Raw genomic sequence first — 23,890 nt, 5'->3', positions numbered from 1 at the left:
ACTTCTGAGACATTCAAACTCCCGAATGCTTTCTAGCAAAGCTGACTCTCCTAGGGTAGAAGCCTTCTTACACAGATGCGAAAAGCACTAACCATAAAGAGATCGATAAATCAGACTTCATGAAAATGAAGAACTTTTGTTACCCAAAATACCACTAAGACAGCAAAAGGTAAGCCATATTGGAAAACTCTATTTGCAATATATATTTCTGATAAAGAGTCTTGTTTCCAATATAAAGAATGCATACAAATCAGTAAAAGAAAAAAAAAGGCAGAATACCTAATTTAAAAAAAAAAGATTTAAAAAGCATATCCAAGTGGTCAATATACACATGAAAAGGTACTCAACATCATTAGTCAGTAGAGAAATACAAATGAAGACCTTAGCAAGATATTGTTACGCACACACTAAAATGGATAAAACGGAAAAGGGTGTGGAATAATTGGAAATCTCATAATTGCCAGTGGGAGTATAAATTAATACAATCACTTTAGAAAAAATACCTAATGCCGATGACCATATGCATATTCTGTGACCCAGCAAGTCTGCTTCAGGGCAGAAACACATACATAACAGCATTCCGTGTAATAGCCCCAAACTGGAAAAACCCAAATGTCCACCAACACTAGCATGGATAAATAAGCCAGAGGGCATAATACAATGCAATATTATACCACAATGGGAAAAAAAGCAAAAACAAAAATACTACTGTAATAATGAGCTTAGGCCTTAAAGACATAATGTTGAGCGAGACACAGAAGAATGAATACGTACAGTAGTATTCCACTTACACAAAGTTGAAATGCAGACGAAACCAAACTGTGGTGATAGAAGATAGCATGACTAGGTCGGGGGATCCAGTGAAGTTCCCAGAGTGTCATTAATGTTCTATTTCTTGATCTGGGGGTTATTACATGGGTGGTTTCATTTTTTAAAAAATTCATCAAGTTGTTTACCTGTGACTTGTGTACTTTTCTACATGAGTGCTATACTTAGCAAAAGTGCTTACTTAAATAAGAGGGCTTGACGAAGCAAGCCTCCACGTCTGAGATCTCACCCACTGTCACCACTTTAAAATGAAGGCAGAAGGGGGAATTTTACACTGACATTCCTGGAGGCTGCACGAGAATCTGTTTTTCAAAGGCTGCTCTTGCACCACAATGGAGAAGGGGATGGTTACCTGGAAGCACCACTACTGGCTTTTATTTTCTAAATAATTTTTCAGAAACTGCAACAGGCATGGAAGAGAATAGAACCAGAAAAGCTCATTGAGAAACAAAACATCAGAGAGTTAAAGAGACCTTGGGAGGTCATGGGATCCAGATTTCTCTCTCCTTGGAGAAACACATTTAGTTTCCCAGATGAGAATAGATATTCTACAATAGCACTAAGACTGTGGGTGATTTCTGATCTGATTAATTTTAACTTGATATACCAGATTATAACTGGTATAGAGTCATAGCCATAAGAGTCCTTTATGGCTAAGTTTGCCAATGATGTATCCTGAGAGGTTAGTCATGTTACTTCCGGTTATTTTTTAAGAAATCTCTTTAATCTGGTGGCTCTTACTTGGTAAGAGATATAGTAGAATTAACTATTGGTAACATTCCAACTTGCACAAGTAGCAATATGTGGTTTCCTGGTATTGAATTCCCAAGTGCAGTGTCCACATAAAGTGGTTCTCATTTGGAAACCAGCATCACATTTACATAACTCATAATGCATTTCATTACATCTGCTCATTTAAGTATTTATTTATCCTCTTTTACAACGATGATTTTAAAAGGTCTTTCATTTTGACAATAATCTGTAGATTCCCTTACCATTCTCTTTGCTAAGCTAATGAATATTCACACTATAATCATCAATTACCCACAACCATGCTCACTGAAACCTCAGTTATCGATGGTTGGTCATATCCCTGGAGAACGATCTGCCAGTATCCTAGTGGGTAAGTCCTTCGTGGAAAAACAAACCTAGTTTTCTAATGTGAGCAACAATAGCCACACTACTGAGTCCTTCAAGTATGAAAAGTAATTAGTGGATACATGGCATAGAACCCTGACTACTCATGAACATGGTCCATTCAGGTTATAAATGGAAGGATGGTCAATTTTATGTGCCCATTTGGGTAGGCCATGGTACCCAGTTTTTGGTCAAACAACAATCTAGATGTTTCTGTGAAGGTATTTTTTAGATATGATTAACATTTAAATCAGTAGGCTCTGAGTAAAGCAGATTGTCCTCCGTGTGGGTGGGCCTCATCCAATCAATTAAAGACCTTAAGAGAAAAGGCTGCAGTCGCCAGAGGAAGAAGGCCTTCTGCCTCCAGACTGCCTGTGGACTCAAGATACAACAGCAACTCTTGCCTGGCCTCCAGTTTGCCCACGTTCCCTGTAGATTTCAGACATACCTGCCTCCATATCGCATAAGCCAGTTCCTTAAAATCCATCACTCTCCCTCCCTTCCCCCACACCCCCTATATAGATACACACACACACGCGCGCGCGCACACACACACGCACACACCCCTTACTGATCCTGTTTCTGTGGAGATCCCTAATACAAATGGCTTAACATACAGTTGTTTCCAGAGTGAAAGGAACTCTGGAATAGCTTTAGTCCCACATCTACTGTATATTGTATCAGAAAAGTAAACTGCATGCTTGTGTGACCATCAAGGTCAATGCTCCTCCTGGGCACTGCTCCCTGCCAAAGTGAACTACATGGGGCATAAGGAATGTGTCATGAGAAATCTAATATCCATGGAACTCTGCTCAACATTATGTAACAACCTAAATGGGAAAAGAATTTGAAAAAGAATGGATCTACGTGTATGTACAACTGGATCACTCTGCTGTGCCCCTGAAACTAACACAGCATTGTTAATCAACTACACTCCAATATAAAATAAAAATTTTTAAAAAGTCTAATACCCATAATTAACATACCTCTCACCAAATATCATTATGATCGTGACCCCAGGAGAAATCCGACAAACTGAATAATAATGTGACCGAATTTGAACTTTCTCTTTAAATTATTTGACCCAAAGGTTCCCCAAAGGTCTCTCTTTCAGAAACAACTTCCCAAAGTGATCCTCTGATTCATTCTCTCTAGGTCAGCTTTCTATCTCAACTATTACAAGGTCGGAGTTTCTTCAAGAGAACTTGTAATTATTCAGTCAGATACCTGCTTCAAGACAGAGAGTGGGCTAAAGTTCAAGCAGTGTTTTTGTACCAAAAAACACAGCTTCTCCACTCAGTTTGATTTCAAGAGGATAAGTGTTCGTTAGAAGTCTCAGGAACTGAATGGGAGGTGAGAAGATGAAGGAAAAGAGGACTGCAGGCCAAAGGAATCCAAAAACAGGGAGAGGGGGTAGATGACAGAGGAGTTTCCTGCAGCAGGCCCCCAAATGATTCTGGCTCTCGTGGTGTGAAGGCTGGAAAGTTCGTGTATTTATATAATAAGGAGCCAATGCACTACGCATAAGAAAAAAAGTCGGGTTTTATCACTGTTTTTAAACACTGGCATTTAAGAGAATTTAAGGGAAGCACAAAGCTCATTAGCATGACTTACCTCGAAGTGGTAGCTCCTCCAATCAACAACGGAATCTTTATAGCTAATCTCTCCATTTCCTTAGCAACGAAAATCATTTCATCCAGGGAAGGAGTGATTAGTCCTGACAGGCCAATTATATCTATTATTTAAAAAAAGAGAAAAAAGGACAGTAAGAAGGAGGATGAGAGGAAAAGTATGAAGACTCATTTTCAAAACTTTGTAATAAAGACCACAAGACAGAAGATAAGTTCCCAATTTCTAATTCTGAGGCTTCTTTTCTGACTGGGGTTTTCAATTTATTGTTTGCTTTCAGGAGTAAATATGATTTGCAACTTCAAGTTGAATATGCTTGCCACAGTTTCGGGAAGCCACGCAATTGTTAGTTCATGATTTCCCAGACTCAACGTGTCACAGTGTCAGAAGAAACATAAAAGCAACTACACACAGAGGAAAAAAATCCAATAAAACTGTTCTCTATTTAAGAAGCCTGTCCCCATTCCCCTTCCTCATAGCTAGAGAGGAGTTTCATGGTTACCTGCTCACCCCTTCTACCTCCATTATAAACGGCAATGACAGCACCCCCAGGCAGAGCTAGCACTTGAATGTCTGAATGTCCCACCATCCCACATGGGCTGGGGCATGGCTATTCACTGATAGACAGACAATGGGAGGAAATGGTATTTACTGAAATGCCCAGGAGCACGGCTGCACAGTACCTGCTTTGTGGTCGAGAGCAGCTTTCAGTATCTTGTCACATGGAGTCATGACTCCTAAGTCAATAACTCTGGGTCACAGAAATGAGATGTGAGAAAAATTAATGAGAACCCATTGGGAAAAAGCTAGACGAACATTTTTATTTAGCCATTAAATACTGCTCTAACGTAAACTGGAATCACACTGAAAAGCTCACTAAATATCAACCACCAACTCATCGACGACTGCCATTTATTAGGAACTGACCATGGGTCAGGGACTATGCTGAGCTTTTTTAAACACCTTTGCCGACTTAATCCACAGAGCATCTAATCCACCTATATTTAAAGGAGACAATTCAATAATATTTGGTAGAGGACACTATTATTTCCTAAGCTCTGGTAAAATATATGTAACACATCATTTGCCATTTTAACCTAAGTACAATTCAGCATCACTAATCAGTCAGTCGCAATGTTGTGCAACCATCACCAGCATTTATTTTCAAAACTCTTTCATCACCCCAAAAGAAACTCTGTAATCCCTCAGCAACAATCCCTGATCGGCCCGTCCCAGCCCCTGGTAACCTCTACTCTACTTTCTGTCTCTATGAATTTGCCTAGTCTGGATATTTATACAAGTGGAATCATACATTATTTGTCCTTTTGTGTCTGGCTTATATCACTTAGCATAATGACTTCAGGGTTGCTCCACGTTGTAGCCTGTGTCAGAACTTCATTCCTTTTTAAGGCTGAATAATATTCCATTGTATGAATGTGCCACATGGTGTTTATTCATCATCTGTCAATGGACACCTGGGTTGTTTCCATTATGCTAAGCCTTCTGCATAAACAATCTTGTTTAACCCTCACAGGAACTCTACATGGAAGCACTACCATGGGGCCCATTTTCTGTGGTTTGTTTTCATATTTTACTTCATGCATTTATCCAAATATATACACTGGATGGATTAATACAAATGGCATTATTGCGTTAAAGAATATAAATATTTTTACGATGCTTGATTCATATTTTAAACTCGATTTTGAGGCAGGTTTTACCAATTAATACTCTCTGTCTATTTTTAAAATTCTTGAAAACATGATTTTTACATTTTAATGAGGAAGGGCCCAGAGAAGTGTGGGCCCAGAAGTTAAGCATCTTGTCCAGTCAAACAACTAATCAGTAGCAGAGCTGAGGTTTGAACCAGGATCTGACACCAAAATCCATCTTCTTAGCCATGTAGGCCAATAAAGATGCTGGGTAAGTTCACTCAATAAATATCACCTGAACAGTATACCCTACATGGAAGCCAACTAGGAGGATAAGCAAGAAAAGGTCAGTTCCTGCACATGAAAAGCTGACGAGAAGGAATGTGGTGACTTAAGTTGAGGGAGAGGGAGACTGAATCAGAGAGCAGGTAACCACGAGAGATGAAGTGAGACTCAAAGGAAGAGCTGACCCTGGGCGGGCACATGAGAAGGGGGACGCAATTGGGAAGAGGAAGCCTGGAGCCTGTTACGCTCAGAGGACAGAGTAACACCAAGGAACTGTAACTCAGGGAGGAGACAGCTTTCTGGAACTCGGAGAAAATGGGACTTCTGCCCTTGAAAATGTTCTATAAACTACTCTTCTAGATTTAGAGAGTACATGGAATGTCAGTCATTTTGACAATTTAATTTGATAAGTATTTGTTATAAAGATGTTTTAAAAATTACAGTATGCATTTTCACTTGCTTCCTAATGTCAACAATTCTTAAAACTAAATAGGCAAAATAATTTTAAATTAAAAAAAAATCAATGCTTAAGAACTACTACCTGACATCACGTCAGCTGCTAACAGGTGGGTGTAGTTGGACACCAGGCGCAGGAAGGAGCCTTGCTTCTCACTATATAGCTTCTCATACTGTTAGATTTTTTAGCTTGTTGCCATATTACTTAAATTAAAAAAAAATAAAGTAGCATATATGGAATCCTCAGTAAGTACACAATTTCAAATCAATGCTAACTCTATTCAGGTCTGTTAGCACTAAGCTGGTAGAGAACAAATGCTGTAAGTGTTGATGATGGGGCCTGCAGGTTGTAACAGGGGCGAGGTGGAACCCTTTTTTTTTTTTTTTTTAAGCACATTGCACTCAGTCTGGCAACAGATTTGTTAAACTGTGACTAAATACAGCCTATAAAACTAAGCAAAATAGCATATTGCTTTTCTATCAAGACAAAGAGGCATGTATTTCAAAGCTGACTGCTTTTAGCATTGCACATATTTTTAAAATTCAATTAAAAATCATCAGTATGATGGCAAGAATCATCTTGCTCTCAATTCTTTTTCTTGTTTTAGGCACTGTATCATTCAGGAACATCGTGTGATGCTTGCTTTTGTTTGAGGAAAAGTAAGGAGACCTTGTGGCTGGACAGAAATGGAGGAAGGAGAAAGCTGTAGGGAGTAAGGTCAGAGGGGGAGAAGAGGGCATCTTTTTTTCTTTTTTTAATTTTTATTATTTATTTATTATTTTTGGCCACGTTGGGTCTTCGTTGCTGCGCGCGGGCTTTCTCTACGTGCGGCGAGCGGGGGCTACTCTTCGTTGCAGTGTGTGGGCTTCACATTGCAATGGCTTCTCTTGTTGCGGAGCACGGGCTCTAGGCGCACGGGCTTCAGTAGTTGTGGCAAGTGGGCTCAGTAGTTCTGGTTCGCAGGCTCTAGAGCACAGGCTCAGTAGTTGTGGCGCACAGGCTTAGTTGCTCCACAGCATATGGGACCTTCCTGGACCAGGGCTCGAACCTGTGTCCCCTGCACTGGCAGACGGATTCTTAACCACTGCACCACCAGGGAAGCCCCGTAGAGGGCATCTTAATGGCAGCGATTAGTTCGATTTTCAAAATATTGTTTCTTTAGCTATCCAAATGGAGCCCTTAGGTAGTCGTCCGGATAGGTAAGCCTGGAGTCCAGGTGACAGATCCATGCTGGGGATAAAACCTGGGACTTGACAGCATATTAGATGGTGTTAAAAAGTCCTCAGACCGTGTGTAAAAGATGTAGAAAAATAAATTGCCAAAAGCGGGTGGAGGGTGGGGAGAAAGGGGGGAGGGAAGGTGGGGAGAGAGGAGGGGAAGGGGAGGGGAGATGAAAGGGGAGAGGAGCAAGAAAAAAAAGGCATCAGACTGAACGAGATGATCTAAGACTATCTGACCAGACCTACTTTAACCTGATCTGACCTTTATCAAGATCCCAGGTGGTCAGAAGGTACATTACAGTCCGAGAAGCACTAACCTAGGTAGTGAGGACAGACAGAGAAGAGGTCCCAGGGCTGAGCCTCGGAGCACTCCCCTGTTCAGGGGTCACACAGAGAAGGAGAAATCAGCAAGAGAGTGACAACTGGCAGTCAGGCAGGTAAGAAGAGGTCTGGAAACAGTGAGCCAGGGATCTGGGGTACAAGTTCAACTTCCAACGTATTAGGCTGCCTTAAGAGGTCTTGCTGGGAGACAGTCAAATATATCACTGTTTAGAGGAGCACTTCCCAACGTTTTCCACACAGAGAAAGTAGTATTTATGGCACTGGGATACAGGAAGGAGGCTGCTCACCACCAGGGACAACCAATCTAGGCCTGGGGTTGTCCCCAGCCCCACCCCAGAAGAAGGGGATGAATTTCTGAGCATGTGTGAGTTGAGAAATCAGTTTCTGAGCACATGTGAGTTCATTAGAATATGAATTCTAATTCATATTCTGAATTAGAATATGGTGTGACAAGTGCCACAGAGGAGGCATTTACAGTGTGCTGTGGGAGACCATCTAATCTCGGTAACAACTAGAAGCACCCCAGGAGGGTGACTCCAGCTGCATTTTGAAAAAATACGTAGGTATTAGCTGGATGAAGGAAAACAGAGGGCCACCCAGGCAGAAACTAGTACTATGAAGGTCCAGAATCACAAACAACTGGCCCTGGGGAACCCTGGCTGAAGGAAAGGATCTGAAGCCTGGGTCAATCCCATCCCTGCCTTCCGTGGCGGCCACCATTCTTTGCACCATCTCTTCCCATTTTCTCTCCCCTTTACTACAACTCCCTGCGTCCCCCATATAGCTCTCCACCTCCCTTGGCTTTCCCTTGGTTTCCCTTCTGCACTCTGAGCTATACCCAGTGTCTGTAGGCCTCTTATACACATTCTTATATTTTGCCACATGAGAGATTAAAGAAAATAAAAATGATGTTATGGAAAATTTTGTATTTTATAATCATCTTTCTAAAGTGCTTATAACAGAGCTGTAAATGCAGGCATTTAATTTGGGTTTCTAATGCAGAAAAAAATGTAAGCTGCACTAAATGCCTTAGCAAAGGCATCCAATACTATTTAAGAATTCATACAATTTAGAAAATAAATATTGTAATATATAAAGCCCCTTTTACTCTCCAGAAGGAATTAAAATGGAATATAAAGCTAGCTTTGCATCTGCATCCACTTAGGGTACCTCATATTTGCTGTCATGTGAAATGAAGTTAAAGGTGGCAGCTTCTTCTGATCCTGCAATTCACAGGTACCACCACTAGATGGGAGTACCGTACCAGTCTGCAGCCCCAACTAAGGTTTCCAAGCTGTGGTTAAGAACAGATAAATGGATAAAGCAGGAGTGATACATGCATACGATGGAACCATAAGAAGCCATAAGAAAGAAGGAAATCCTGCCATTATGACATGGATGGACTATGAGGGCATTATGCAAGTGAAATAAGTCAGACAGAGAGAGACAAATACTGTAGGATATGCTTACACGGGGAATCTAAAAAAGCTGAACTCACAGAAACAGAGAGTAGGACAGGTGTTACCAGGGGCTGAGGGGTGGGGAAATGGGGAGATGCTGGTCAAGGGTACAAACTTCCAGTTGGAAGATGAATAAGTTCTAGGGATATAACACACAGCACTGTCAATGGAGTTAACAATACTGTATGATATACTTGAGAGTGTTAAGAAAGTAGATCTTAATGTGCTCACCACAAACAAGAAATGGTAATTATGTGATGTGATGGAGGTGCTAGCTAACACTATGGTGGTGATCATACTGCAATATATGTGTATCAAATCAACGTTTTACACCTTAAACAATGTTATATGTCAATTATATCTCAATTAAGCTAGAAAATGACAGACAGACACAGACAGACACACACACACACACAGTTGAAAGCCTCCGAATAATTATAAAGAGAGCATGCTGAGGTGCTAGAAGTCTCTAGTGTGCCCTTGACTTAGATACAGTCGTTTTCCTCACTCAGCTGAAAGCTCTAACATTATACAGTTTCAAAGTGTCCCCTTCTTAGCCATATATTGCGTATTATTTACCCATACTAGACAATTATATTAAGAACCACTGGTTAAAATGAAAATATGCCTCATTATCTGTTTCATCAGATCCATATTTTTTAAAGTACTAGATGTATATCTAATTTTAACATTTCTGTTAATATATCCTACTTTTTCTTACCCAAACAGTGTGCATTATCTGTTAAATGGGAAAAGTCCACATTTGTCTCTTTATATAATTATTATTAAAGAGTATATCTAAAATCAACTTTCATGTAATCAAATATCTGATCAAAAATGTTTTTAAGTATTCTAAATTATTTCTTCAGAGGAATTTAACTAGCATATTAATATTATACATTACAGTTAAAGTTGTTTATAACTGGAATAAATACTGGAAGCTAAACTGACATAACATAGAATCCCAACTTTTGGATTCAGAAGCCCTGAGTACAGCCTGCCACTTCCTAGCTGTGTAAAATGAGAAATACAATAATTGAGGCAGGCAAAGGAGGATCAAAACCATAAAAAGAAAGAATGAACAAAAAGAAAGAAAGAAAGAAAGAGAGGGAGGGAGGGAGGAAGGAAGGAAGGAATCAGGAAAAGAATACCAAAAAACAAAGAAAAAGAAAAATCAGTTATATAAAAGCACTATATAAATTGTGAAGCAGAAAACAAATGTTAGGTATTAATAAACTCTTGGTGGACACATCCCCAGATCCATTTAAATTCTCAAATCTGCAAATTCTATTGCATCATCCCCATAAAAAAAATGTGTTTTCTGTCTAGACAGAACTATCACTTTCAGTCCTCTTACTTCTTTTTTCCCCCACAAAGAACATGTCTCTTCATGAGATTTACTGCATCAACGACAAAGAACCAGGAATGATAAAGTTGCATTAATATCTGGTACTGGATGGTTTGCTAGACTCACTCACTAGCTGGGTGATTCACCCAGGCATCAGCTGGAACATGGATATCCAAGCATACATTTAACTATATAAAGCAGCTATCAGGGGCACCTGTCTACTAGCTGATGTCATAACATTAAACCCACCAGTACCAAGAGTCTATGTGTTATAAGACATAAGACCCAAAGGAGTGTTTGACTTGATAGAAAAAGTTTGCACATTAACTTTTTTTTTTTTTTTTTTGCAAAAAGAATAGAATTTCATCAGAAGATGTTTCTCCAGTTACTCCAGATAAGTGGCCCCCAGTGCACAAGCCAGAGGAACTGGGTATGCTGGTCACAGTTTTCCCTGGCCTTTTTTTTTTTTGACTGCTTTGGGTCTTCGTTGCTGCACGCGGGCTTTCTCTAGATGCGGCGAGTGGGGGCTACTCTTCGTTGCGGTGAGCAGGGTTCTCATTGCGGTGGCTTCTCTCGTTGCGGAGCACGGGCTCTAGGCGCGTAGGTTTCAGCAGTTGTGGCTCGCTGGCTCTAGAGCACAGGTTCAGTAGTTGTGGCGCACGGGCTTAGCTGCTCCGCGGCATGTGGGATCTTCCCGGACCAGGGATCAAACCCATGTCCCCTGCATTGGCAGGCGGATTCTTAACCACTGCGCCACCAGGGAAGTCCCTTAAAATGTTTTAACTGGAGGAAAATACATTCCTGGTATGATTCTCTCAACTACTTGTCCATTTTTCATAATTAAAAATTGTCCCACTATCACCACTGAACATGTTCCTGCTTTTTAGCCTGATAAACAGTAAAGTTCTTGAATGGAGAAAAGTCAACTCAATCACTTTGGTGTCTCTGATACAATGCATGGTATGTAGTAGATGATCTATAAACATTTATCAGCGTAACTGAACTTGAACTAATTATGATGAATGCAAATAGAAACCAACAACATAGGGTTTGAAAAGATGAGACAACAGAAGAAATGTCAGAGATTTTAGGAAGCAAATACCTCATCCAAATACTTATTTCTCGTCCAAATACTTATCCTATAGGTAAAATCTCATTATAACAACCTCCACTGTATCTCCAGTATTTTTATCTTAAAAAAAATTAATATATTCCAAGAACAATATTCCTCATTTCCAGGACCAGGAGAGAATGCTAAGTCTTTGACAGTGAACAGGCAGCCAAACGGAAGTGCCTGCGAAGACAGTCAGAGGGAAGAAGGTGCCGCCCTCACACTGCTCCTCCATCTCCAGCCTTTCTGAGTGGTTCTTAGCTGCATTTAATTAGCCTTGAACGCAGACATGGATAAATATTTTGAGAGTAGGCGGGGGGCTTAGAGGGTAATTATTATCAGAGAGTGGGCAAAGACAACTCCAAGGGGGCCCGGCTGTAGCTGCAGTCAAGTCTCTCTTCTCTACAGAGAAAAACGCACATTGGAAAGAAGTCCATGACTCAGAGACTGTTGGTTGGACATGGGCCAGAGAAGACATTAGTTATAGTAGGCTTTTCATTACAAAGAATATGTTGAAATCTGAGCAAAACATGCTCTTACTGTGGGTCATGAGCTCTCACATAGAAATAAATTTGCGCTGAATAATCATTCAACTATAATGAAAGATATAAGAAAGGGATTTTACTTGTATACAACATTCAAAAACTAGCTTCATCAGCACCAGGACGCATGCCTGGTTCTGTTCTAAGCAAAGCAAAAAGAACTGTACAGTCAAAGCCTTCTTATAAAACTCTATTTAGCCAAGGTCTTAATAAGATCTTGGCTCTAAATATCTGGCAGTTCATCGAGAGGAAAACGGAAATATGCTCAGTGTCATGGGCCATGGGGTGGGACCCAATGTTCTAGCCTCTGGCCGGAGGTCAAATCCCCAGAGGCCTCTTGTTGTTTTGACACTGCTTGAATAGTTTTTTCTATTCTTTTTGTCCTTACTGAGCATACAACATTAAATAATTACTAACTTCCTTCATTTGAAAAGGTATGTTCAATGTAGAAAATTTGAAAACACAGTGAAGAAAAAGAAATTAAAAATAACCTCTAACATCTACTGCCCTACCCTGCCCTTCGCACCCAGTAAAGAATTACCCTGTTAATGCTTTCACTTTAAATAAGAAAGGGGGTGAAAACGACAGGTCTTAACTCACCTGAAATTATTGCAGCCAAGGACTACTCCAACTATGTTCTTGCCAATGTCATGCACATCGCCTTTAACGGTAGCCAGCACAATGGTACCTTGGTAAGGGTCCTGGAGAGGAAGCCAAGCAGTTAAGCATCGCTGTGGTCACTTCAGAGCAGATCACCCAGTTCTCCAAAGCCAGACAGGTATCAGCACAGAAAGCAATTCAATACAACCAAGGCAACCTCAAAGATGGACCCGGGGGACTTCCCTGGTGGTCCAGTGGTTAGGACTCCAGGCTTCCAATGCAGGGGGTGTGGGTTTGATCTCTGGTTGGGGAACTACGATCCCACATGCTGCGTGGCATGGCCAAAAAAAAAAAAAAAAAAAAAAAAAGAAGATGGACCCAGAAGCCAGGTCCCATGCTCTGTGAGAAGGCGGCTGTAAGCCCCAGCAGCTCGAAGGAAGCCCACCCAGCTGGTTAGCTCAGGGGGCTTCAACCAAGATCATGCATTCCATCACCTCAAAGGACAGTTTAAGTTCAAATACAAAACAGTCCCATCGCTGAATATCATATCTTTAACCCCCAAAACCTGTCTGATAAACATTCACTGTTAGCAATAAAGGGAGAGGGAGGAGCCGGTGAATCGCACATGTCCTGTCAGAATGGGAAGGACCACAACAGACTAGTGCAGGGGGGCTTCAACACTGTTGCTCCAGACTGTCAGCACTCCCTCCCTCGGAAGAAGGGAGGGAGGGAGGGAGGGAGGGAGGGAGGGAGGGAGGGAGAAAAGAGAAAAAAAAAAGAAAAAGGCACGCAAGGCAAATGGGATTTTTATAAACACTATGCAAGAGCCATTCACAAACTCAGATCAATTTTAGAATTCAGAATCCTAGGGGCCAAAGCTGCCTGAGCTTCACAGGGGGCTAAACAAGGTCAAAAGCTTAATGATTCACTGTGGTGGTACAGCCAACAAGAATGGATCTGAATCCAGAAGTGGTGACAAGAACATGACCAGCACACAGGAAATATTCAGTTAAGAGGTTAAGAGGTTATCCAAAACTAAACAGCATCTCAAGGGTAGGGACCAATCTTTTTTAGCTACAGTGTCGAGCATAGTACCTGGCACGTAGTAGGAGCTTTGTAAATAGTCAGCAGATGAATGAACAAACTGCTTTTGTCTTGAAATCATGGGCTTTGTTTGAAAAATTATGTTCCTATTAAAAATTTCATGAAGCCACATTTATGGGAAAAATCCCAGGGTATTCTGATATTTGGTAAAAGAGCTGGATCATTCCTCCCTTTCATCTTCAATGACAAACACAGCCAAGCCTGATGGCTTAGGTCCCTACCCACACCCCAGTAAGAGTGTGCAGAGCCGATCCCCACAGGGCCCACAGGCTCGGACAAAATAACTCACCTTGTCTTCTATCGTGCCAGGAAGCACTTTGGTTTCTTCTCTCTCTTTTTCCATGAAGGGAATAAGGTGACCCACGGCTTTCTTCATGACCCGAGCTGACTTTATAACCTGGGGTAAATACACAGAGTCAGGCATCTTTACCAGAACACCTGGATGATTGCTACCGGCCACTTGTGAAATTTTAGCACAAATTATTATGCATGCTTTGTCCTCAGGTCAGCCACCCTGGAGTCCACTTATGACAGTGGGTGGGGTAAGGAAGGAGACCCCCGTGAGGAAAGTCAATGAATGAGGTAGAGCAGAAGGAAAACAAGGCTAGAAGCCAAATGTTGCAGTTTCTGTCCTCTGAACTTCTGCACGTTATTTTTTCTCTGCCTAGAAGGCCCTCCATCACATCTCCAAGTTCTATACATCCTTCAGGTGTCAAGCTTCTCCTCCAAGAGCCCCTTGTCAGCCTTTTCTTCTCAATCCCCACTGTTACAATTCACTTACAATTAAGGCTTATGCAAAAAAGGACCTTTTAAAGCTTACAGAATTGGAGAAGAATTTTGCAAACATATATTGGATAAGCGATTAATTTCCAAAATATATAAAGAACTAACACAACTTCATAACAAAAAACCAAATATTCCGATTAAAAAGTGGGCAGAAGAACTAAAAAGACATTTTTCCAAAAAGGATATCAAAATGGCCAGTAGGCATATGAAAAGATGCTCAACACCACTAATCATCAGGTAAATGCTAATCAAAACCACACTGAGCTATCACCTCACACCTGTTAGAATGGCCATCATCAAGATAAGAAACAACAGGTGCTGGTGAGGATGTGGTGAAGAGAGAACTCTTATGCACTGCTGGTGGGAATGTAAATTAGTCCAACTATATGGAAAACGATATGGAGGTTCTTTAAAAAATTAAAAATAGGTCTACCACACAATCCAGCAATTCCACTTCTGGGTATAAACCCAAAGGATATGAAAACAGGATTTTGATAAGATATTTGCACATCCATGTTTATCACAGCGTTATTTATAGTAGCCAAGATATGGAAACAACCCAAATGCCCATCAACAGATGAATGGATAAAAAAGATGTGGTACATATATATACAATGGAATATTATTCAGCCACGATAAAAGAGAATATCCTGCCAAGTGCAAAAAACACAGATGGACCTTGAGTACATTATACTAAGCAAGATAAATCAGATAGAGATAGATAAGTACTGTATGATATCACTTACATGCGGAACTTGACAAAGGCAAACAGGAAAGAAAAAACAAAATAAAACAGAGAGTAAAATGGTGGTTACCAAAGGATAGGGGATGGGAAGATAAGACTGATGGTATTTAAGGGTACAAACCTGTAACAAGTAAATAAGCCATAGAGATCTAACACACAGTATAATGAATATAGACAATAATATTGTACTATAATGATACAGTGTGATAAAAATTGCTTCAATGGCAATCATATTACAATATGTAAATGTATCACTGTGCACTTTAAATTTACGAAACATAACATGTCAAATTTACTAAATAGACAAAAAAGAACCGGGCCTTTTATAAAATTCATCAGTGTATGCTAAAATTCATGAGTAGAAGTCAGATGAGAAACAGGATATTTGCATAGTCTCAAAGTTTCTCCCCACAAGTAAATTTACAGTGGAGAAACATAGCAGGCACCATTAACCAAATGATCAAAGTTAACCTCACCAGTAATGAGACACAGCAACATGATGGGCCTCCTGATATGATCCACTGAGAAGGGCACAGCATTATACTGTGTTATTCTTGCCAAAAATGAAAAAACATCAGACAAATTCAAACTGAGGGACAGGCTACCGTTATCAAACTGTACTATACTCTTCAAAAGTCAAGGTCACAAGGAAAGACTCAGGAACTGTTAGAAAAGGCAGGATAAAAGCAATGTGGGGTTGTGGGACACAAAGAGAACAGCAGCGAAAACACCGGTGAAATCTGAATAAGGTCTTTCGTTAACAGTATTATACCAATGCTAACTTCCTGGTTCTGATAACTGTACTATGATCAAGTGAAAATGTTAACATTAGGGGAAGAAGTTGAGTGAGGGATACATGGACACTTTAAACTACATCTGCAACTTGTCTGTAAGTCTAAAGTTAACTCAAAAATAAAAAGTTAAAATAATAAGTCAACATCATGAAAAATAAAGACTGAGGAACTGCCCCAGACGGGGGGAGACTAAGACAGGACAACTGAACGCCCCTTATTTTGAGTGTGATTATGGTTTCACAGGTGCAGACATGTTACAGCTTATCAAACTGCATCCTTTAAATACGTGCAGTTTATTGTATATTAATTATAAAACAATAAAGCTATAAGAAAAGATGAATGCTATGAAGGAAACGGGGGAAATGGGCAATGAATAATTAAATGTAGAATGAGTTTTTAAAAAATCAACTATAATTTTTTAAAAAAAGTTAAATAAGAAAAAAAAAAAAGAACAGGGACTTATTTTTTGTATGCCTCACAGACCAGAAGGCTCAACATGATTTATCAACTGATGTGGTCAGTAGCTGCTGTAAGTCAAAATAAGAGTAAGAGTACTGGTTTTACTTGAAATATATCATTTAATGTATATCACTATTTAAAATGGTAATGACCTTTTCAAAATATTCATCCTTAAGGATGAGCACTGGCTGGTCAAATCAAATCTTAATATGATAATTTTACATTAATCTTGGGTTTTATTTTTTTAATTTATTTTTATACAGCACGTTCTCATTAGTTATCCATTTTATACATATTAGTGTATACATGTCAATCCCAATCTCCCAATTCATACCACCACCACCACCACCCCCCCACCACTTTCCCCCCTTGGTGTCCATACGTTTGTTCTCTACATCTGTGTCTCTATTTCGGCCTTGCAAACCGGTTCATCTGTGCCATTTTTCTAGGTTCCACATATATGCGTTAATATACGGTATTTGTTTTTCTCTATCTGACTTAATGCACTCTGTATAACTTGGGTTTTATTTCAATTTGGGGGTGGAGGAGAGACATGTGTTAGGGTAAGAAGTGATACAGAAGCCCAGAACATGAAGACTAGAATGCTGGGAATATCCAGATGACCTCTAACCTCCACACCAGCCTAGATGGACTTTTCCAGACTACTCCTAAAAATGAATTTAGAGAAAGAATGACCAGAATCACATCTCAATGCCCCTGAGCTCTTGTCAAAATTAAAACCTGAGAAATATACCCAAACTTACCCAAACTTAAAAGATAAAGGCTTTTTCTTTCAATTGTGAAAATTTCCCCCCATCATTTGCCAACCTGAGGTAGAAACATTTTTCCAGCTCCAAAAAGATCACCAACAATTTTCATGCCATTCATCAGTGGCCCTTCAATGATATTCAGAGGTCGGGGATATTTCTCCTGGTTTAATCTGGCTTCCTCAGTATCCTCAATAATGTACTTTTCAATGCCCTACACACACACACACAAAAAATATCACAGAAAAAATTGGCTTAAGTTCAAATAGCCAGCAAAGAATAAATCATGGAAATACTTAAGATTATGAGTTTTGGAATCAGACTGTTCAAACCCTGGCTCCTATCATTAATTTGGACAATTCATTAAACCTCAGTTTCCTCGATTAATATATCACACTGTACCAACCTCATGTGGTTATTCTGAGGATTAAATGAGATAATCCATGTAAAGTGCTTAGCTGGCTTTATCGATATAAAGTAAATATTGAGTAAAAGTGAAAAATTAGTGACAGAAGGAGTACTAATAAGTTCAAATTCATAATAAAATACACTTTTTTTTCCTAGTGGTTTAACAGGTTATATATTAACAAATATCTCCTGTGAAAACAGTATGTTTTCTCACTGTAATGTTACAGGGCTGGGTGGGGGGAGGAATAACAATGGGCAGGACACTTAGACGAAGTTCAGTCCATGAAGCTTCTACTGACCTGTTCTGCCTTCACTGGTCAGGCCCTAATCCTCCAGCATCCCCAGTTCAAGGATCCTTAGAGGTGGCTGACTAGTTCCACAACCTGAAGTAGGTGAATCTCAAAAGTCCAAGAAATTAAAAATTAAATTCTAGAGGCAAAAAAAGAACTCTGGGGCTTCCCTGGTGGCACAGTGGTTAAGAATCCACCTGCCAATGCAGGGGACACGGGTTCGAGCCCTGGTCTGGGAAGATCTCACATGCCGCAGAGCAACTAAGCCCGTGAGCCACAACTACTGAAGCCTGCGTGCCTAGAGCCCGTGCTCCGCAATGAGAAGCCACTGCAATGAGAAGCCCGCGCACCGAACCAAGAGTAGGCCCCGCTCACCACAAGTAGAGAAAACCCATGTGCAGCAACAAAAGACCCAACACAGCCAAAATAAATTAATTAATTAAAAAAAAAAAAAAAAAAACTCTGAAATTTTCCAGACTCACAAATGAGGAAATTGAAGCCAAGAGATTATTTATTTGGCCTAAAATTCCAATTATAGCAGAAGAGCCAGGATTCGCTTGTTGACCAAATGACAGCAACTTGGTCTCGGACAGCATTTCTCAACCTCGGCATAACTGACAGTTTGGACTGAATAATTCTCTGTGGTGCAGGCCTATCCTGTGCATGTAGGATGGTCAGTTCAGCAGCACCCCTGGCCACTGGATGCCAGTAAACGCTTCCACCCCCAGGTGGGACAACCAAAAGTATGTCTAGATACTACCAAAAGTGCTGGAGGTGGGGGGCGTGGAGGGCAAAATCACCAGGGTGGTCCAGGGAACCTCCTTTGTCAGCTGCTGTCAGCACCTCCCCTCCAGCCACATCATCAGCCCTCAGGACAAGCCCCAGCCTCCAGCCCACACTCACCTTCACAAGAGCATATGCAAGGCGTTCTTCGATGGGGCCATTCCTCCACTCATCAGTCTGGATGACTTTCTTCCCTCCCTTGCCCTGAGTCTGGATTGAAATTTGGACAGAGAGATAATACAACAGGTCACTTACTCAGCTAATGGGCAGAAACAAACTATGCCTTATTCTTCTTTTACATTTCAAGGCCCTAGTAGAGTACCCAGCATGAATTAAGATCTTGGTAAATGTTTGAGGTAAGGAGAGACGGAAAGAGAGAAGTCTTTTAGGATTTGAACTTTTATTTTTAAAAAATTTTTTTCCTTCCAGTTTTATTAAAATAGAATTAACATACAGCACTGTGTAAGTTTAAGGTATACAGCATAATGAGTTGACTTACATACATCATGAAATGCTTACCACAATAAGTTTAGTGAACATCCATCATCTCATATAGATACAAAATAAAAGACATTTTTTCTTGTGATGAGAACTCTCAGGAGTTATTCTCTTAACAACTTTCATATATAATATACAGAAACATTAATTATATTTATCATGTTGTACATTACACCCCTAGTACTTACTTATCTTACAAGGAAGTCTGTACCTTTTGACTGCTTTCACCCTATTTTCCCTCCCACCATCCCTGCCTCTAGTATTCACAAATCTGATCTCTTTTTCTATGAGTTTGTTTGTTTTTAAAGCATAATCGACCTACAACACTATGTAGCTCCTGGTGCACAGCATAGTGCTTCAATATTTCTATAATCACAAAATGATCACCACTACGATTTGAATGCTTAGTAGAGAGACAGAGTGAGGCTCCATTTTTTTTCTTTCCTTTTTTCCTAAAAGATAGCATCTTAGGACCAAAGATTTCCAGGACAGTAAGAGAAGCTAGCTAAACCTCATATCTGATGAGCTTTTAAAGTTCTCAACAAGGACCATCACTACCCACAGATATGTACAGAGAGGCTGTAATGAAGCTAAGTCAGAAATCATCCCGGAGGTGGGCACACTGCGAGGTGCAAGACTGTGCTCTCGGGGACTTTGCCGTATCATGAGGGAGGTGGAAATACACAAAGAAAGGTAAGCTAAAGAGAAAGCACGTGCCAAGGGCTGAATGAGGAGATGACACAGACGAGGCTAGGAATTTTGCATATCATCGCAAACTGGAGTGGTGAAGAGAGACTTCGAAGAAGCTGACAGATTCAGCAAAGGGACAAAAGCACAATGATCATGGTATGGAAGGTGAATGGCATTATCTGTTTCCTCCATCTCGACTGATGGCACTAGTTGCCCAAACCATAAACCTCAGTATCACTCTTGACTCTCCATCCATTCCTCACATTCATTCAATCGCCTAGTCCTAATGATTACATCGTCTCAATTTTTCTCTCTACCCCGCTTCCACTTTCCTAGTGCAAGCAGCTAACTGGTCTCCACAGCCCAGGATCACCCTGGTCTCCAATGCATCTTCCACCCTGTAGCCAGAGGGGCCTTTCCAAAATGCAAACCTGATCAAACTGTGCCCATGGGAAAAAATTCACTGTAAGTTCCCTATTTCTTTCCAGATACAGTACCGACTCCTCTCCACGCCATACAATGCCCTGACCTGACTTCCTCCCAGCTTCATCTTCTGCCACTCCTGAGGAGCTCAGCCGTCGTGAACGTTTCAATTCCTTACACTCTCCATCAGCTCTTTCACCCCCGGGACTTCACTTCCATTCACCTGACATTTATTCAGCACCTACCAGATGCCAGGCCCCAGCTGGATGCAAATCCTCCTCCTCTGGCAGGGAATACCAGTACAATCCAACCCCAAACATTAGCCTGCCTAACTCCTATTGAGCTTTCAGGTCTCACCTGACCCAGCATTTCTGGGAGGCCTTCCCTGACCACCTCTACCTTTGGGTTCAGTGCCCTTCCTAAGCAGTCTAGAGCATCCTATACATGCCCTGTCACAGCACCTACCCACCACACTCAATGACAACTGCCTCTACACACTTTTGCATGTCTCACTAAGCTGCAGGCTCTGTAGGGGTATGTCTCTCTTACTACTTAGATCCTCTAAGTACAGAAAGCACAAAACAAAAATGAGTAAATATTAGCTGAATGATTTAATCCTGAACAAGAACAGATTTTCCAGAGCAATGTTTGGGCAGGATAGTAGAGGCCAAGTCACGGAGTGCCAGAAATCCATGCTCTGGAGTTTGGACTTAACCTTCCAGGCAGTGGTGGTAGGGGTGGAGGTGGGGGAATGACACAATACAAAGTTCTGAAGCTGCAGAGTAACATTCAAAGTAGTCATTTTTTTTCTTTTGGCCACATGGTTTGTGGGATCCAAGTTCCCCACCCAGGGATTGAACCCAGGCCCTTGGCAGTGAAAGCACCGAGTCCTAACAACTTGACCGCCAGGGAATTCCCATCAAAGTAGTATCTTTAAGAGAACCCTAGAAGGGGGAGAATATTTTAACGGTCCATGCTGAAGGCCTGAACTACAGCGGTAGGAACAGGAAGAGGAGGAAAGCACAAACATAAAGGCATCAAGTAATGGACAGTGTGGTAGGAAAGAAGGAAGGGCCTGGGGGGAGCTCCAGGGTTGAGGTCTGGGGTAACTGAATGACGCAGGGCTTTGTCACATGTCAAGAGACCAATGTCTCTCTTGCATGCTGAAAAACCTTAAAGAAGATGGCAATTAAAAAAAAAAAAAAAATATATATATATATATATATATATATATATATATATATCAGCATTATTTACAATAGCCAAGATGTGAAAACAACCTAAGTGTTCATCAGTGAATGAATGGCTATAGAAAGTGTGGTGTACAAATATACAATGGAATATTATTCGGACATAAAAAAGAGGAAATCCCGCCATTTGAAACAGCATGGATGGACCTTGAGGGCATCATGCTAAGTGAAATAAGTCAGACAGAGAAAGACAAATACTGTATATCTCACTTATATTTGGAATCTAAAAAAAAATACTGTCCTAGAAGTGAAAAACAGGACGGCTGTGTGGGTCCAGAGTGGTTGTAAGTGTAGTGGTTGTTCCCCTCGTGATGGCGGGCTGACGGGGAGCTGTGATTCATCGCCGCTGCCCAGCATCAGGAGAGAGGATGGTACTGAATATCGCTCGCCTGGGAAAAGACCAAAATTCAAAAATTCAAAGTACAGTTTCTACTGAGGGCTTACTGCTTTCGCACCATCGTAAGTTGGGGACCTCTGTATTCTCACAATCTGAGGCCATTCAAGAGCCATCCCACCCAGAGCAGAGATCCTTCCCGTTCATGCCCAAAGAGTACTGCCTAATAAACAAACTCCACGGGAATTGCATGGTCTCATGACACCTGGAACTTACTCGCCACAGGTCAGCCTGCACCAAATCAGGGGAATTATTTTTCAATAAAGTCCATTACAGAGCTTAGGAAGATCAGAGACAGGACTCTTTCCACCCTTTTAAATAATAATATTGAATAATCTATCAGATGAAACTTGGGTGCAGAGTTCATCATTTCATAACAAAAAGAAATAATCATTCTCTTATATAGAAAATAATTCCTCAACCCTTATTTGTCTCATAATATTCCTGCTTTTCACGCTCCCTTTGCACTCGGTGTATCCTGAGGAATGGCTACAGAGCTGACGACTCCTGGCAGTGATGAAAGCATACCTGTTTTGGTTATTAATTCCTTACTGGTAACAGAAGTCACCTTGAATGTAGACAGCCTACTTGACAGAGGGGTCAATGGCTTGTGATAAGTCCTCATGCTTACATGAAGAGGGAGGCACTTGTTTATAAGATGGATTGTTGAACCCTTGCAATTTTCTTTTTCTTAATTTATTTTTGGCTGCATTGGGTCTTTGTTGCTGCGCGCGGGCTTTCTCTAGTTGTGGCAAGCGGGGACTCTCTTCGTTGCGGTGCATGGGCTTCTCATTGCAGTGGCTTCTCTTGTTGCGGAGCATGGGATCTAGGTGCGCGGGCTTCAGTAGCTGCGGCATGCGGGCTCCAGTAGTTGCAGCACGCGGGATCAGTAGTTGTGGCGCACAGGCTTAGGTGCTCCCCGGCGTGTGGGATCTTCCCCGACCAGGGCTCGAACCCGTGTCCCCTGCCTTGGCAGGTGGATTCTTAACCACTGCACCACCAGGGAAGCCTGAACCCTTGCAATTGTGATGAAGATTTCTCCGTTAACCTTCAGCTGTGCCCCAGGGGCAAAACCCCTCGGCAGCTCAGCAAGATATACAGAAACAAAAACTTGTAAGCAAATACTGAAAGTGAACAAAGACTGAAAAGAATGACTGATGTAAAATACAAAACCAGCAAAACCGTATATAAGAATAGGCTTATGGAGCCCTACCTTTCCTAAGCGAGAGCTGTCTTATCTGAACAGTGGAGAAGATGAAATAGCACATCACTTTATGGGTTAATTAAGAACGCTCTAGTATAACTTCCTGATATAGAAGCTATGATGCCCTTCTGGCCTTCAGCAGAACCCTGTTTTAGTCAGTGATTCATGAAGGATCCCCCACTAAGTTGAAGGCAGACTAAGACAAAAACTGAATAGTGTTTCACACTCACGTCTTGGGCTAAGCACTTTGTCTACCTGAGTAGAAACAATCATGGAAATAGTGAAGGAAAGCTAGGCACTGTTTCTTATGTAATGAGCTGTGAAGCAGAACTTGATTATATTTGCAACCGTCAAGACATTCTGTCCTGGGTCCACATGAGAAATCAGAAATGTCCCAAGGAACTGAGAGGAGGGTCATGTGCTCACTGGCACTGAGTCTGAACTCCACTCAGCTTTGCTGAATGAACCTAAGGCTAACATGAGCGGTTTCATAAATCTAAATCTTGTCTCCCGTGAGGCTGATAAATCAAGGATGCAGTTAATCCTAAATTGTCCTATCCTTCTTCCAGAACATTTCAGTACTCTTCGAAGGAAGAGGAAAAGTTAGCAGTTCTGCCAGAGATGAATTCAGATTTTAACATGGAAAACATTAACACAGGTGGCAACACACACAAAAGCATTCTA

The 23,890-nt window shown here is 41.1% G+C and overlaps 1 protein-coding gene across 5 annotated transcripts in view; it reads right to left on the bottom strand.

Annotated features, from left to right (window-relative positions):
- The window catches only part of MTR (5-methyltetrahydrofolate-homocysteine methyltransferase), a 117,479-nt gene that overhangs the window by 27,268 nt on the left and 66,321 nt on the right, over positions 1–23,890 (bottom strand). For 4 of the 5 annotated variants that reach the window (XM_029245051.1, XM_029245052.1, XM_029245053.1 and 1 more), the window contains 6 exons: positions 18,868–18,957; positions 17,328–17,480; positions 14,005–14,112; positions 12,612–12,712; positions 4,278–4,345; positions 3,580–3,700 (listed from right to left, as the gene is read on the bottom strand). In XM_029245051.1, coding sequence (XP_029100884.1) covers positions 3,580–3,700; positions 4,278–4,345; positions 12,612–12,712; positions 14,005–14,112; positions 17,328–17,480; positions 18,868–18,957 — 641 coding nt within the window. The remainder of the gene's footprint in view (positions 1–3,579; positions 3,701–4,277; positions 4,346–12,611; positions 12,713–14,004; positions 14,113–17,327; positions 17,481–18,867; positions 18,958–23,890) is intronic. The other variant, XM_029245054.1, reaches the window with a different exon arrangement.

Source organism: Monodon monoceros, unplaced genomic scaffold (genome assembly GCF_005190385.1).
Source record: "Monodon monoceros isolate NGI ecotype Baffin Bay Population unplaced genomic scaffold, NGI_Narwhal_1 Super_Scaffold_4, whole genome shotgun sequence".
NCBI lineage: Eukaryota > Metazoa > Chordata > Mammalia > Artiodactyla > Monodontidae > Monodon > Monodon monoceros.
The sequence above is the reverse complement of the archived record's forward strand: the minus strand, read 5'-3'. Positions and strand labels throughout refer to the sequence as shown.